Here is a 16,776-nt window from a genome sequence, read left to right as displayed (position 1 = left end):
TCGTCTGTGCTTCACAAAGAAAATCGCTGTGAGCTTGGAGGCAAAGGGTCCTCGTGCCGAGAGGCCGCGTGGCTGGCAAATATTTCCAAGTGCTGCATCCTGCAGAAGAAGAAGCATCATCACCAAAGAGAGCTGGAGTGAGTTGGCTTCTTTGTAGAGATTGTGCCTCTGGAACTGCTCCAGGATTTAATGCACATTGTTCAAATATCTGTGTTCCGATAACCACAAGCAAAAATCCATTCACCTCCATTGTTTCTGGGTGATGGCACACTGCCATGTTAAAGCCTGAATAAATTAAAACCAAGAAAAAAGCAAGGTCCGAAAATATGTATTTCTAAAGCTGGATGAAGCGACCCATTAAAGTCACAGCAGCTCACCCAGAGGTTCTGAAGTTGGCAGGAGTTACATCAAAGCACCTGAAGGTCAAACAGATCAACCTCACGACATTTGCAGCAGGCCGTTGGAGAGCACGAGGAGCTGGATTCACTCATCAAAGACTCCATCTCTGATGGTGGTGCCGACCCCCACATCCACAAATCTGGGAGTGGAAGGACGGGACAACAGAGGACCGTCCAACCTGTGAAGAGGAGACGATGCTGTCTCACAACACAAACACATGACTCGGCAGAACAGGAGGGAGAGTGATCGGATGTTGTGTTGGTGGTTTTGCAGCATGTGTTTATGCAAGACCCTGGTTCGACATCAAAGCTGTGCCCAGACACACACACACACACACACACACACACACACACACACACACACACACACACACACACACACACACACACACACACACACACACACACACACACACTCAGGGGTATTTGGATGTTATTTCAGTGACCAGTAGGGAGGCAAACAGACCCACAGAGGAAGACAGGAACAGGGACACAGCCCCAATAAATAAACAACACCCCATGGCCACTGCCATGGCCACACACACTGACACACATGGAACAGGTTTAGAGCGCATGTTGATTGCAGAGATGACAAAGTACACACATGCACTTCTAATGTTAGAGGCTATTTTCCAGAAGTTTAAAAAGTCACAGATTTGGTTTGGTGCTTTGATGAGTCTGAAATCTAATATGCAATTTATGCTTTATGTAACTAACACAAGTACCTCCCGAAGAGTGATATAAACCGTCCAGTTACAAAATGTCTTTGGCAAACAGCCACTTAAACAAATCAAACACTTTCTTAGGTTGCACAACATCTTTTCCACTTGCAGCCTGTGACATCAGTACTTTTCACAGAGATGTGTAAAACATTATTTTCTGATATTTTTTTTCCCTCCGTGTCCTCGCTCTGATGCATGTAAACACATTCAGTTCATTTAGAGTTTATGTAAACAGTTTTAAAGTTTAAACCAGAGAAAATATATTCGGACAGATAAAGTCGAGTGCATGGAGCCATCGCAAATAATAGAAGTCAAGCAATGCCAGGTGAGCTAAACTTTCTTTTCAGCCCACCTGTTTCCACCATACATGGAGAGATTAAACCTCACACACACACACACACACACACACACACACACACACACACACACACACACACACACACACACACACACACACACACACACACACACACACACACACACACACACACACACACACACATAATAAGTCTAAATCCAACTGTATGTAAATGTAAAAATCCATTTTGAGGTCAAGAGTTGAGGCCTAAACAAACACTAACAATGAAGACAATTACCAGCAGATTGGTCTATTACCAAAATAGACTACATTCCAGTCTGAGTGTGTGTAACCTTTGGTCCCTGTGTGTGTGTGTGTGTGTGTGTGTGTGTGTGTGTGTGTGTGTGTGTGTGTGTGTGTGTGTGTGTGTGTGTGTGTGTGTGTGTGTGTGTGCCATCTGCTGCTAACGAGCTCCGACTGAACAGGGTCCAGGTGTGGGAGTGTTTAGTGTACACCAGGGGGGCAAGTGAGCCTCCTGTTTGAGATACACACTCTCAAACACACACACACACACACACACACACACACACACACACACACACACACACACACACACAGAGCCTCCTAATTCGACATAATCTTATGTGCCAACTGGCTAGACTTGACTGGCATGAAAGAGGTGCTTTGACCTTTCAGAGCGTAAATTAGTTGGTAACTATGCCAACAAACGTAAGAGCATTACGAATTTAAAATTTGGCCAAGAAACTTTCCTTTGGAGAAATACACTTAGGCTGGGAGCATCCTAACAAACACAAGAAGAGGAAACAAAGCAAAGAGAAGGCAAAGAGTTAGGGAATTAATTATACTAAAGTCTCTGTTCATCCTTCTTCGACCGAAAACGATCCAATAGTTTAGTCTGAAAATGCTGTTTCAATGTGGCAGAACAACATGAATGCACTCTCACTTTTTGAGGTAATTTCTAAAAAGATGTTATCAATGGAAAAGCACTAAAAATGCCTCTACCTCATAGTCTTCCTTTCCAAATAACAACTTTGTGATTTGCTGAGTCACAGCTAGTTAACCTGAGTATTAAAAACTCATTAACCAATTCAGTTATCCTTATTTCTGCCATGAGACAAATGAACCAGCAGGACATTGAGATGTGATTTGCTCACTGATTAATGGCTCTATATGCAGGAAATTGTTGCATTCTGATTTCATTCAAATAGCTGTTTTATAAGTGTGAAGTTGTTTTGCAAAATACAAATATTGTAAATGTAGATTAATGACACCTATATGAAGCAAGCCGCTGCACTGACATTTAAAATGAATTATCGCTGCGAGCGTCAGAGCAAATAAAAAGGAGTCATCTCAACTCTGCTGTCACTCAATTTATTAAAATAAAAACGCAAACGTTGTACCATCTAAATTAAGTGGATGTAGTCATTAACATTTCTTTGACATTTTGCTGTTTGCTGTTTGCAATGCTGCACTGTTGTGGCTGCATGTGCGTACGAGTGTGCAGCTCTCTCCATACTTCTGCATTTCAAGTTCAACTGTCAGCAACTAGTGGCAGCAGTAGTTCGACTCACTCTGGCTCCCAAGTTTGTGCTTTGTTTTGTGTTCACTTGCACGCGAGCCACACATTTAGCACATCTCTGTCAGTTTCCCCTTCTGTGCCAGCTCTTTTCTCTCCCTCTTGGTCTTATCCGTTCTATCTCCTCCCCCGGGGGAGTCGGCAAAATCTCATCACAGTGATTTTTTTTTTTCAGGAGGGGAGGGGGTGGTAGATATCGGGTGGGTTCCGCCTCGGCGTGCCAGTCGGATGCAGGGCATCGCGGGTGAGGTTGCCAACAGGAGGTGGGCATGGGGTGCCAGGCAGAGGCTCCACACTGAGACACATGCTTAATTAGCATCCAAGATAGATGGAGGGAGGAAGAAAAGGATGGATGGCAATACAGGAGGCTAATTATGCCGTTTCAAAAGAGACGGCGGAGTAAAGCGCCTTGGAAAAGAGCGAATCTGAGCATCTCAGTCGGTGAATGAAAGCGCTGCTCAGGCATTGTGTCGAAGCACTTGGACTCTCATTTGAGGCTTATTGTATATATGAGCATCACAAATTTACAGCGCAGCCAAAAGTGCTCCAAAAAATTCATTTCCTGAGCTCTGGCAATACTTTCTGATGAATACGACAGCTGCTGGAGCTGAGTGCTGTGTGTGTGTGTGTGTGTGTGTGTGTGTGTGTGTGTGTGTGTGTGTGTGTGTGTGTGTGTGTGTGTGTGTGTGTGTGTGTGTGTTTCAATGTGTATCATCTGGCTCTGTCGAGGCATAGCTTTCTAATTTGGAAAAATGGAAAAGTGACATTCTGCTCATTCACACTCACACACGTGCCAACCGTTCTGTCAGAGCGTTTGTCAGCTGTGTGAACCGCGACGCATGCAATGACTCAACACAATTATACACTCAAGATCTTTCTCTTGTGTTTAAAGCTCATTTGCTTTTTCCTGATAACAAATTATTAAAAGAAGTCTGCGGATCTGCTGACTGTCAGGTTTTGGTTTTAGATTATACACAAATGAATGCACATGCACACAAACAAGTCTTTGAGCTGCGCAGTTTCACCACATGACACTCATGAGAAACAGGAAAGCCCCTGTCATGTGTGTGCATGTGTTGTGGTTTGCAATGGAGTCCGGAGGGAATCTGCCTTTCTGTTGGCTACTGTCTGCACAAGACATCATCCTTTCCACGGAGAACCATACATACACACATACTCATACTGGAGGCCAACACTATATGATGTCAGCAGGTTCAGGATGAGGACGTGAACTCTGCTGCGGTGCGAGGAATAGCGCAGCGTGTTTCATCGCTCTGTTGCTGCGAAGACGAGCGTCTTTGCTCGCTGACCGTCTCCTCAGAAGTCTTGACTGCTGCGTTTTCAGCCTAACCTGGATGAATTTCATCTTGCTGTTTTACCAGTTGCCATGGTGAGACTGGGACTTGTGTTTTTTGTGTGTTTGTTTACTTGCGCGTATGTCTGTGTGCAGCACAGCAGTATTTCAAGGCACATCATCTGGCACTGAAGCTGGCTGTCTAATTTAGGGGAAATGGGCTTCCGCCTGAAATACATCCACATGACAGACACCCATAATGTCTGTGTGTGTGTGTGTGTGTGTGTGTGTGTGTGTGTGTGTGTGTGTGTGTGTGTGTGTGTGTGTGTGTGTGTGTGTGTGTGTGTGTGTGTGTGTGTGTGTGTGCGTGCGTGCGTGCGTGCGTGCGTGCGTGCGTGCGTGCGTGTGTGTGTGTGTGTTGATAAAGGGATCATCTAGACTTATGGCTGCAGGCTATTATGTTAATACAATCAACGGACAAAGAATTTCACTCATTTTATCTAAACACACATTTCCCCCTCTCTTCATCATTCTTCTCTTCTTTCCTTCTATTTTTTTTTTTTTTTACTCCTCATACTCAGAAGATGTATTACGCTTATTCGACACATACACACACACAAACACAAGGTCTTCCACCTGAGTCCCAGCTTCTTGCCGAGACTAATGCCCCCGTTACCTCACATTATGCATCTCTGCATAATGGCCTCACAACACAAGCACTCCCATCCAAAGATGGAGCGCTCCCTCTCTGACATCATATTAAAACTGCTCACAAAGACACACACCTCTCATGACTGCCACGATATTACCATAAACATACTGTATATGCACACGCATGGGCACAAAGCCACTTCAGTGGATAGGGGAGCAGCGTTGCCCCGGCCCTGCCTCTGATGTACTTTCAGTTGCTGGCTCCCATTCAGAGACATTAGAGACATGCTAATGATATCTGGTAATGTGCCGCTGCTCCATTGACATGCAGAATGAGTTTGAACTCCTACGTACATGCAAAACAGAGCAATAGATTGGTCCTGTGTGGAGTCATTTAGAATCTTTATGGTGTGCGTATGTGTGTGTTTGCTGGGTCGTGTCGCTTAGATAGCCTCGATCACTGCCTCTAATGACTTGTTTTTGCACCCATATGCTTGTCAATTATTGTACGTATGGCTGCGTTAGTGTGTTTGACCAGTGTGCTAGCGGTGTGGAGTTTGTTTGACCCGAGAAACGTGCACTAAGTAAACAGCCTGCGTTTGTATGTGAAGACTCAGAAGCCAGATTACAGATAATTGAAACTGTCTGTTGTAGCCCCCTCTTTGTCTCTACCTCCCTCCTCCTCTGCCTTCAGGGATGGCTTGTTTAAACCCCTTTGTATTCTTGGAGTCTTACACCATGTCCACTTGCATGCAACCAAATTTGATGTCACATGTTAGACCTCAGTTTAAGCACCAAAAACAGGATGGTAGTGTTTCATCCCTCCAGTCGAGTACCAGAGACTCTCTGCTGTTGCATTTCTCCAACATATAGCTGTTGACATGGACCAATATCATTAGGATCTGGTCAGGATGAATACCATAGCACATGATTTGCATCATTTCTGTACTTCTCAAACCATTTAACCCCCATACACCTCTATAAAAATATGTTTTCATTATGTTTCTCCATTAATTTCCTTTATATGTTTTTATTAAGTAATCATTGGCTTTTAACTCTTTACCAACTCCTGCTTTTAAGCCATCGCTGTGGTTACCAACATCAAGAAATTTGGCTGTTTTTTGTTTTTTTACTACTTTCAATGTGCTTAAAAATAATGACCTGAAAATGCATTTGTTTACCAAAGTCATTTTCATGTGTAAACAGCGGTTCCAGATACATCCGGCTGAGCATGTACACGGCTTTAATCAATCCCTTCCTGGGGTGCGTGTGTGGGCAGAAACATATCAAGCCTCCGCTCAAAACATACTCCAAATGTAATTTTGTTTTTTGTTTGCATGAACCGTCCACACACATCTTCACATGTGGGTGTGTGTGTTTATGTCGCCACATGTAGAGAATTCCCTGAGACCTCACTCTCTTGTTTTGTTGTGTTTTTCTACTGAAGCCACAAGACTGCACACACAAACATACACGCGTTGAATATTTTATGTACACCGACTGAAGTTTTCATTGGACTACTGAAATATTACTGAGGTTAAACATGTAGCCTAAGGACATGTGTGGTCTCCACCGCAGGGTATAGCTGCTTGAATAGGCCTATTCAATTTGCAAGCAGCTCATTTAATCATTTTTTTCAAATATATTCTGCACCTGAGTGACTTTTAGGAAACGCATTTTGGATTCGGTGATGTTTTGACTGTTCACTGTTTGAACATGGAACCTCTTTAGTTTACACAGTTACATTTCTTGTTCTGTGTTTCCTCCCAGATGGCACCCAGAGGAGCTGAATCTCGGCCCGAGCACAAGTATGAGCAGGTGGACCGGCAGTACCCCACACACCCCAGGTGAGCCAGCAGTGTGTGTGTGTGTGTGTGTGTGTGTGTGTGTGTGTGTGTGTGTGTGTGTGTGTGTGTGTGTGTGTGTGTGTGTGTGTGTGTGTGTGTGTGTGTGTGCGCGCGCATGTGTTTTATTCCTCAATGCAGGACATGAAGGGATAACTTCTTGCCACTCCCTCCCTTTGTGTCTCCCCCACACTCTCTCACACACACACACACACACACACACACACACACACACACACACACACACACACACACACACACACACACACACACACACACACACACACACACACACACACACACAGAGCACAGACTAATCCTCTTTGGAGCTTATAATTAAATCTGGAGTGTTTGCCTTGGGAGTGTCTACTCATCCTAGGAACAGGACTGATCAGCTCTCCAGAGAGCAGGGCACAGGCAGGAGAATCTCACTCACACACACACACACATGCACAGAGCATGGCTTGCTCCCATGATGGATGTATAACCTCTAGTGTGGGTTTAATGGAACTGCACATTCCCTCTGTTTGTTTTACCCTTCTCTTGTCAAATTAGGTACACACACATAAGTGTTTCCAAGCCCTCCTGCAGCACGCAGACATCAGTCCAACAACTGTATGAATATTCACTGTCTTCTGCGTGTAAGCATGTGTACGATCGCGGTGCGCAAAACGGCATCTTTGTGATGTTCATGGCCTCGGCAGCTAAGTGGAGCGTGGAGTGGCGTGGTGCGAGGAAAAAGTGAGAGGAGGAGAATGAGGAAACGAGGGGACACCGGGATGGAGAGGAGGGGAGCGAGAGAAAGAGAACAGTCATTTCACGGGTTATTGCCCCTCCTGATATGACAGGCACCAGGGAGCGCAGACATCAACACCAGCTCAGGGGGGGACAAGACACACCGAGAATCAGGGAGAAAGATGCAGAGAGAGGAGGAAGGACACGACCAGGCAGCAGAGGGACACAGAGATTAGCCAACTGTAACTACGGAGACAAACCCAAATGGGGACAGACAGGCTGAAGGAGATTTAGATGACCTCTGACAGCTCAGACTAAACCTTCCCTGCCATTCAGACCGGCAATTCATTGTTAAAATGACGACATTGATGATCCATTCTTTGTTTTAAGGATTTTTCAAGTAAAAAGGACAAACGGTCACTTAAATATGTGGATTTGCTGCTCAATATTACTGCAAATTGAATCTCTTTGGATTTGGCCTTGCTGGTTATACAGACTAAGAAATGTAAAGATGTCTCCCTGGGCGCTGTGAAATCACAGATGAGCAGTAATGACCATTTTGACAATTTATAGATGAAACATTTAGTCTTTTAGCTATTAGAAATGCTGCATATTCTTCTTAGGCGTGAGGTTTTACTGCTTTTCTATTTATCTCAATGTAAATTGAATATTTTGGGGGTTTTGGACTGTTTGTCAGACAAATCAAGCCATTTGAAGCTGTTTATTTAAAGCTCTTCAGGATTTCTCTCTGTTCTCTGGCATTTTATGGACAGTGTGAAAGTAATTAATGGACCAGCTGATAATTAAAATAATCATTTGTGTATTTCCAGTATTTTTCTAAAACTTAATTGATGTTTTCCAGTTTATAAATAATAATTAGAGTGCAAATAAATTAGATTAAAGAAGAAGCCGTCAAATTCTTATATGATTAGATGGGAAGATAACCAGTGAGGTTCAAAAACTGTTCATTGCCTCAAGAAGTTTTATTCATTGTTTTTTAAATGTTGTTCATCTCTTCTGTGAAGTATTTTTAGGCTTAAGGCCCAGAGGATAGCATCCACTTGAAATGTTACAGTGAACATGCTTCTGGGGACATTTGCCTCAACCAAAATGCAAAAGAAAGAGCAACACAAAGCAGAGGAGAAGTGCCAGATAGAGTTTGAACACTATTCAGACTCACATGTTTGTGTTCTTGTTTCTGATGCTTCTGTAAAGATAAATCACGACTCCTCAGTCCCCAGAACTCTTTTGACTCGCTCTCGCATAAATACAGAGGCGAGAGGAGGAGGAGGAGGAGGAGGAGGCCCAAATATATTCCGGGAATGTTTTTTTTTTTTTTCTTTCTTTTTTTCCATCGAGAGTGAAAAAACAGGAGGAAAAAGAGAGAGCAGACACAGCAGTGAATTGAATGCATTTTTCAAAGTGGAGCTGAACTTTGTGCAAAATCCCCCCGGGGGCCGCCATTATTGAAAGCCATTTCCTCTCAAAATGAGTGCGGCTCCACCATTGGCCTGGCTCTCATTAGCATACATTTGGCCTGCCTTTGTGTGGAGCCTGCTGGGGCTGCAGCTGGAGGGGTGGGAGTGAAGGAGGTGAGTGTGTGTGTGTGTGTGTGTGTGTGTGTGTGTGTGTGTGTGTGTGTGTGTGTGTGTGTGTGTGTGTGTGTGTGTGTGTGTGTGTGTGTGTGTGTGTGTGTGTGTGTGTGTGTGTGTGTGTGTGTGTGGATAGTATAGGAGATGTAGCAAAGCATCTCACAGATGGGAGTATATGGAGAGAGGAGAGGTAAGAGTCAAAAGAATGGGGATTAAATTTATGCAGAATAAAGGTGGTCAGTCAGACATTTATATATTTTAGTATCAGTATTATGCTGCTAATTGTCCATATGTCTTTGCACATAATCGTTTTTATAGCTTTAGAATGATTGAAGTCTTTTCCTTAATGTTTTTCAAAATCATGGATGAGTGCAGTTTTTTGCCCCATAGGTTCAAATAATTTTGGCTTTTTGAAGCTTTAAGGAAGATAATGTATTCAACTTTTCTTCTGCAAACAAAAACAAACCAAAAAGTCTGAATATAAATTGTATTTCTCAGTGCATTATAGCAGCCCAAATTGTGGTTGCATTATATGGGGATCTGTCTGGCTATTCTCCCTCCTCACATGAAGAGTTTCTTTGGACTTGAAGGTGTGGCTGCCAAAGTAGCAGGGCTGATGGAAAGAAAAAAAAGTGGACCTGCGCCTGGGTCGTGGCGCTGAGGGCTACTGCACGGCAGCCAACAAGAGACGCCGTAGTCTGGGAAGGAGGATTTGGAAAGACGCCTGGAAGTGGCAGCGTCGAGAGCTTTGCCCCAGGGAGGGTGATAGTGCTACTCTGGCTCTTACCTCGCTCTCCACCGGCTATTAACGCTGGGGCGCTGCTCAGCCTCCGGACAGGCTCTCTGCTCTGGGACACACACAGATGCACACCACACGCCATATGGAGAACATTAACATCATTACCAATTCAAAGCAGTGGGTCATGGGCGCGGCGACCCAGCCCCAGGTTATCCAATCAGAGCACCCCTTGACCCACTCCCCCAAGGTGATTGGATTAGGGGGCCAGGTTGGGGCTACAGTGTTGCTGATAATTGGCTGATTAATGTGCAGCTGATGGGCAGTGAGTCAGAGGCTTCAATTGGAGACCATACTGGCCTCATAAAGCTCCTGTCACATCTGAACAAAGGAAATGACCCAACGAGGAGGACCAATCGGTTCCTGGCAACCGGAACCCAACACAGGAACCAAGTCAAACCAGAAGCCAGACGTTCTGTCACCTCTGATCACACGGTGCATAATTTTGGACTCTTCAAGACCTCTTGCAAACACATATTTCTGCTGGAGTGTTTGCAGTCAGTCATTCAGAGGAGCTTCTCGTGTTCATTGTTTGAGGAGTGACTGAGAGCTCGGTGCTCTCTTCAAGCACTCTCCTTGAAAAGCAGAGGCCAACTTCTTGATTGTCCTCAGCATGTTGAGTACCCACTGGTATGTTGGCAAGTGTCCCTGAGAGACTCTCAGCTGACCTTCCTGAGAAGTGTGCACGCACTCTTCACCCCAGACTTGCAGCCACTCTGCTTTCCCCACCATGTCCCAGCACGTGAACTTCTTCACCCCGGTGGTGTCGGCTCGGGCCTTAATGAGCTGAGTCCACGCTGGACACATTTAGCGACAGAGAATAGAAAAGAATAAATGACTCCAAGAAATCTGTTGATTAAGATAAGACGAGTAAATAAGGGAAGATGAGGAGAAGATTAGAAATATAAAACTCTTCTAAAACTCTTATATTTTCTCTGCTTTGTTTCTTACTTTGTCCACCTGAAATAACCTCCCAAACTTTCAGTCCTGCCTCACACAGGTCTGTCGTCTTTATTGCGGAGGTCTGTTATCATTGTAGCACAGTAATATTGTTCGGGCCTGTAGTTTGGCCTGTACTTATGATTTCAGCCGGCTTTTTCGAGGTCAGCGGAGAAATCATACTTTTGCTGCACTCGGCCCGTCTTTATTAAAACCTCAATCCTGCTTCTCACTGCCTCACAAGTGATCAGCGGTTCCGCCCACCCGCTGCTGTCCAGCTGTCGAATGACTCATTTTAAACTTGTCCAACTCAGTTAACTTCATTGTCTCTGCGAGTCATTTAATTTCTCGGGTTCTGAAGAGCGCAGAGTGTCTTTTTTTCCCCCTCTGTAGTTTTTCTGCATTTGCTCTATAACAGCTAGTAAAGGCTCGGCACCCTCTGTGATTGGTTTAAAAGTTGATTTGACCCCCTTTATTGTTAAATGATAACAATAAATGAGCAGCCCAAGAGTATCTGAAGCTCTGTGTGTGTGAAGGACTGTGGACAATATTAGTTTGATTTCCCGAGAGGTGTCCTGACCCCGTCCTCCTTTTGCAGGCCCTTTATGAAGCAGTGGGCCCCCTTGGTGTGCAGAGGCAGCAGTGTTTGTCCAGCTAACAGTGTTTGTGCTCAGACATAGAAGAATGTAATGGAATCAGCAGTAGGAAATGAAAGGGCTTTAACCAGCTCTATCACATGCACAGCTGAGGCACCAGTGGCTCTACCTGTTTACAATAACTCCTCTTCTTCTGTTTTCTCCCTGATTCCATCAATCCTTTCGTCTGCATTTCTCTGTCACTTCTGTTTATATCCCTCTTACGTCTCTTTGTGGCTGTCTTCCATCCCCCTCTCCCACCGTCTCTTCAGGTCTGTGTACGGGAAAATGAAATCATCGCATTATAAATAAAACAAAAGATATATACTTTGAGGCCTCTGCGCTCCCTGCGAGCTCAGCGAGAAATACAAAGACTGTCATGTACAAGTCTGCGTGACATTCGGTCCACAAATACAGATGGACGGGCACGGAGTCTGCGAGACGCAAGGAGTCACCGTGAATTCAAATGTTCCGAATAAAATGCAATACGATACAGGAGGATACACAGAGGGAACTTCCTCTGAACTATCAAGGCTAAAAGAGAAGCTGAAAGTTTCTGTTTCTGTCATCAACTGTTACTTTACCGCCTTTTCCCCCGGCACGTCTCTATTACATGATTGCTCTGCTTCTCGCAGTACAGTTCAAGTAGTAAATCTTTGACTTGCGTACTAATGGTTGCTTCTACTTTTGGTTGCACGGGAATGGATCTGTTTGTAGCAGCAGCCTTGAATTTTTTCAAATCAGCAGAAGAAAATGAGATTGTAGTAGAATAATTGCTTATTGATAGTCGTATGAAGCACGCAATGACTGAAATGATGGATGAGGCATTGATTGCACCTTTTAGCTTCATAAAGAGAGGGTACCTATTATTAGTTTCTATACAGGCTGGTGGACCCGGTGCCTCTCATCTCTCCTCGCCTCCTCATTTCTAACCTGGAGCTCCCATTTTGCAGTCGGGAGCCGCCGCTACCAGCCACGGATACTGTACACACTCCCTGTCATTGCTCAGTGTGTACTCGCAGAGAGTGTAAACACGGGCCCATTTAGATGAGGCATGTGTGTCTAAGTGGGAGCCTATTTCCACTGCTGCTGTTGACATAGGCTGGTTTGATTAGCAGAGCCGCCTCAACGGCCAGGGCCAGAGTGGCTAATGGTTCACTTTGCTGCAGAGCCATCCGGGCCTGCTTTGTGTCTGTAGCACTCAGCTAGCACAGCGCCATTAGCACTATGACTCACTGCGTATGTGTGGAAGGATGAATGTGGAGAATCTGGAGAATGCATCATACACTAATGAATATGTCAACTTGCTAAATGTACTGTATTACATCTTTTAAATAAACAATCTGTACAGTAATTGATGACCGGAGGAAATCCTTCGGCTCTGGCTGCAACTTATCATCTAGAAACCCTGAACACACACAGTGGCATCACTACCTTCAACCGCAGATCGTATAAATGAAGACGCCTGCTATCTCGGCAACTTGTGACACGTAAAACATTTCACCCAGAAGAGTGTGCGTGGACATGCATACGAATGACTGCGTGCATGGGAGTGTTTGGCAGTGAGGTGCAGCAGCTGTTTTTTGCCAAGCAATTAATGTATTTTGCATGCACCACATGTCTGCGTCAGTTAACTAACAGGTGAGCACATAACTTGCAGATTTGTATGTATCCGTACGCTCCCTTCATCTCTGCAGTCAGAACATTCATTAATTCAACATGGCATTTGTGTCAGTTAAGTGTCGCAGCATTTGCACTCATTTCTTGGTGTGATTGAGAATCTATCCATCAATGTCTGTATATATTTATATAAATATGTGTAGACACATCTGTACAAAATATTTCCTTTTTCCTGAGGGGTTGCCTCCTGTATTTGTTGGTGGTGTGCTCAGAACTCAGGCCTGTCTTTATGCCTCCGTGGAGGTGACAGCCGTGTCCGGATACATTATGTTTTTGGGTTGTGTGCATGTGCTTACGTCCCGTTGTCTTGAACCTGATATCCCAGGAACATTGCGCAGGAATTAATTTAATTTTAGCACAAACATTCAATCAAAGATGCACTAATTACTGTTTGGAGGTTCAAAAGTCACTGTGGCTGCAATAAACTCGTTTGTGGCCATAATTACAGAATTCATACGCTTATTATGACAAAATGTCACCATAATGTCTAATCGGATCAAGTGACGAACTAATTACATGTTTTATCCAAAAGGTCTTTATTGTGACATCATAATGTTTTGCATATAACACTTTAATGCCATAACTCAGGAAAAGAAGAGCGATTGTACTTATGGCTATATTTCACATATTGTCTGATACCTAATTGATGACTTTAAACCATTAAGATGCGTGCAAAGCATCCACACTTTAGATTATGTATCTTCTTTGCAGCAAAATTCATACTTGAAGCATTGTCTGTGGAAGAAACCTGTTGAATGTTTTATCTGTTTTCATCAAGTTTTATTTATCAATTCATAGATTTTAAAGTCTTCACTACATGGATTGAATGAATCTGGACAGACATGGATGTAAACTGCAGCTTGACTGGTTGCTTTGTCTTACAGAGTGTGTGTGCGTGTTCGTTAGTGTGTATGTCTGACAGAGACAAAACAGCTGGTTGTTTTCCAGCTGTTTAGTTGGAGGCACTTATGAGGACTGGGGGCATTCGGGGGACCAGGGTGGTGAGGGTGGGGATGCAATAAGGAATTGGGAGTTGTGTGTGGGTGGGTGGGTGGGTGGGTGTGTGGGTGGAGGTACTAATTTCCTCCTTCCGTTTCCTTGGGGGCAGGTGCAGGATAACCCCTCACCCCCACCCTACCACACACACACACACACACACATTCTTCACTGTCGTAAGGCAGAAGCAGTGCAACACACATATTCTCACAGTCCCAGACTTTTTCTTCCGTGTGTTGAATATGTGACCATATAAACACACCCAACACATATTCACATGCATAGCTGTGGATGTAATATTCAGTCCTATCATTTACTCCCTCACACGCTCTCACTGGGTGAATGAGAGTGTGGTATATGGTGATGATGTTCTGCGTGAGTCAGATGTATTAGGCTGCATGTCATTACAGCTTTCCACTCTCGTCGGTCCCTGCGGTTCACATCACACCTTGCACTGTTGCTCTATATAGACCTCAGAGGGACAGTCGGGTGTCTCATCTGTCTCTCTGCCTGTCTCCTGCTAAACATAGCCTGCCTTTTTTTTTTTTTTCAACACAGGAAATCTTTTGCTCTCTGTGTGCGGCTCCTTTTTCTTTACACTGTCTCTGTTTTCTGTCAGCAAAGCACCAGATTTAAAGACAGAAAAATGTAATCAAATGTTTAAATACAAAACAAAATGCATATAAGAAAATTACATGATGAATAAGGATGGAAATGCATTTTTTTGCTGAACAACGATGTTTCAGTTTCATTTCAAAATAGATCAAAACTGACTTTTCACTTTGTGAAATGTCATCTGTAAATCATCTTTTCGCCACAGCCTCCCAGTAATGTCACACTTTCTGCCACTCCACTTGAGGCAAATAGTAGCTTTGTTAATAATAGTTGTATTACAATATCACATCAAATTATAACACAGAGGAAAATAAAAATGTTCCAGTCTTTCCATTTTCCTTTCCTGACATTCATTCAAACCTATTTATTTGTTTCAACATCGCTCATGGAAACCTCAAATTTGCATGTGATGTTTTAATTCTTATTTTTTCATTTTGACATTTCAGAAGCGTGCGCGTGAAACTTACTTGACAGCTGAATAAAAACACACCTACTGTCTGCTTGCCTCTTGTTGTCATAAGCTCTTTTCAAACTAGATTAGCGGCACTGGCGGAGCTCCTTTAATTGTCATTACTGACAGCAAACAACATTTTAATCCGTCAGGAATCTGCCATGTTTGGCATGTTGTTGTTTTTTTATATACAAGTCAGAAGGAACAGTCGTGGAGGAAATTTCCACCCTGTCCTCTGAAAATTATATCACGGTTATTGTTATTTAGTGGGCAGTACACAACATTATCTTTTGTATCTTTGTTAACAGCGACTATCTTTCTTTCTCCTGTTCCCATACTCATATGCCACATCACAGACAAACTCCCTGATTAAGTGAGTTACGTAAGTTAACAAGTAAACACAGATCTTATTCCGACACTGGGAATATACAAACACAGCGATGCACTCTCCTCTGGCTCGCTCTCTCACTCACTGAGACACAAACTCTTTGGCTTCACAAAATTTTATCAGTATTTATGTAAAATTCAAACACTGCCGACATTTGACATCTTCTGAGGACATTTCAAGTTATTCCCAAAAAGTCCCAAACACATTAATTTCCCCTCCATCTCCCGACCAGGCTGAAGCCAGCTGTGTGACCCAGGGATGAGGAACTCCCTGTGGGTCACTGAGGCCCGTGGACCCCCTAATCCTCCAGCTGCTTGGCCGGACACACACACACACAGATACATACTCTCTGTATGGTTGCAGGTGGCCACAGTACCTCAGAATCACACCTATGTTTGCTTTTATGCATTTTTTTTACACTAATATAACATATTTTACAAGTGCCCATAAAAAAAAACACTTAGAGACTCACTCCCCTCCTGCTAATATAAACTGTCAGACATTCACCTCTCTGAAAACACATAAATACTCCCACGTGAGCATAAAAAGGCAACTCTATAGACCTTACAGCTGCAAGGCCATGTCATGCAAGGGTCAAAGGTCATCGGGACTTGAATATCATAGCCTTGATGGCATTTATCTCACTTTGTTTAACTCTTAGTCACCTAGAAAATTGGACAAAGGAACTACATGTGCGCGTGTAATTAAAGCAGCTTAGTCCATCAGCCTTTTGTGCAGATGATGTTATATTGTCAAAGTGTTACTCCACGTTGAGGTTTATTGTTTGCCATATTACTGCTTTGCCCTGATTAATATCTTTCCTATAACACTGAAGATGAGAAAGGAAGAAAAGAGGAGGCGCCGAAGGACAGAGCTGTTTAAATAAGAGAGTGCATTAAGAGCTGATGAACGGATATTAAGGAGAGAGGGTGCAGAGGTGATGGAGAGACAAGTGGAGCATAAAGGCGAAGGAGAGAATGATGAATATTCAAGTGGAGGAGAAATTGTAGATCACAAAGGAGGGAAAAATAAGGAGAATGATGAGAGACGAAAGGGAAAGCCGGCGGAGGTTCCTGTCTGTTTGGGTGGCCCTGAGACGGGTTGAGGACCCAGGTGTTCCCCCTCCTCTGCCCACATATCGCTCC

The 16,776-nt window shown here is 43.8% G+C and overlaps 1 protein-coding gene across 2 annotated transcripts in view; it reads left to right on the top strand.

Annotated features, from left to right (window-relative positions):
* pard3ba (par-3 family cell polarity regulator beta a) overlaps positions 1 to 16,776 on the top strand; it is a 133,322-nt gene that overhangs the window by 112,736 nt on the left and 3,810 nt on the right. For both annotated transcript variants that reach the window (XM_069698408.1, XM_069698407.1), the window contains one exon: positions 6,731 to 6,807. In XM_069698408.1, coding sequence (XP_069554509.1) covers positions 6,731 to 6,807 — 77 coding nt within the window. The remainder of the gene's footprint in view (positions 1 to 6,730; positions 6,808 to 16,776) is intronic.

This window comes from Brachyistius frenatus, unplaced genomic scaffold (genome assembly GCF_029030835.1).
Source record: "Brachyistius frenatus isolate BFR_SWC_R1_liver_20210118 unplaced genomic scaffold, ASM2903083v1 Contig_26, whole genome shotgun sequence".
Lineage (NCBI taxonomy): Eukaryota > Metazoa > Chordata > Actinopteri > Embiotocidae > Brachyistius > Brachyistius frenatus.
Note: the sequence above shows the minus strand (reverse complement) of the source record. Positions and strands in the feature narration are given on the sequence as shown.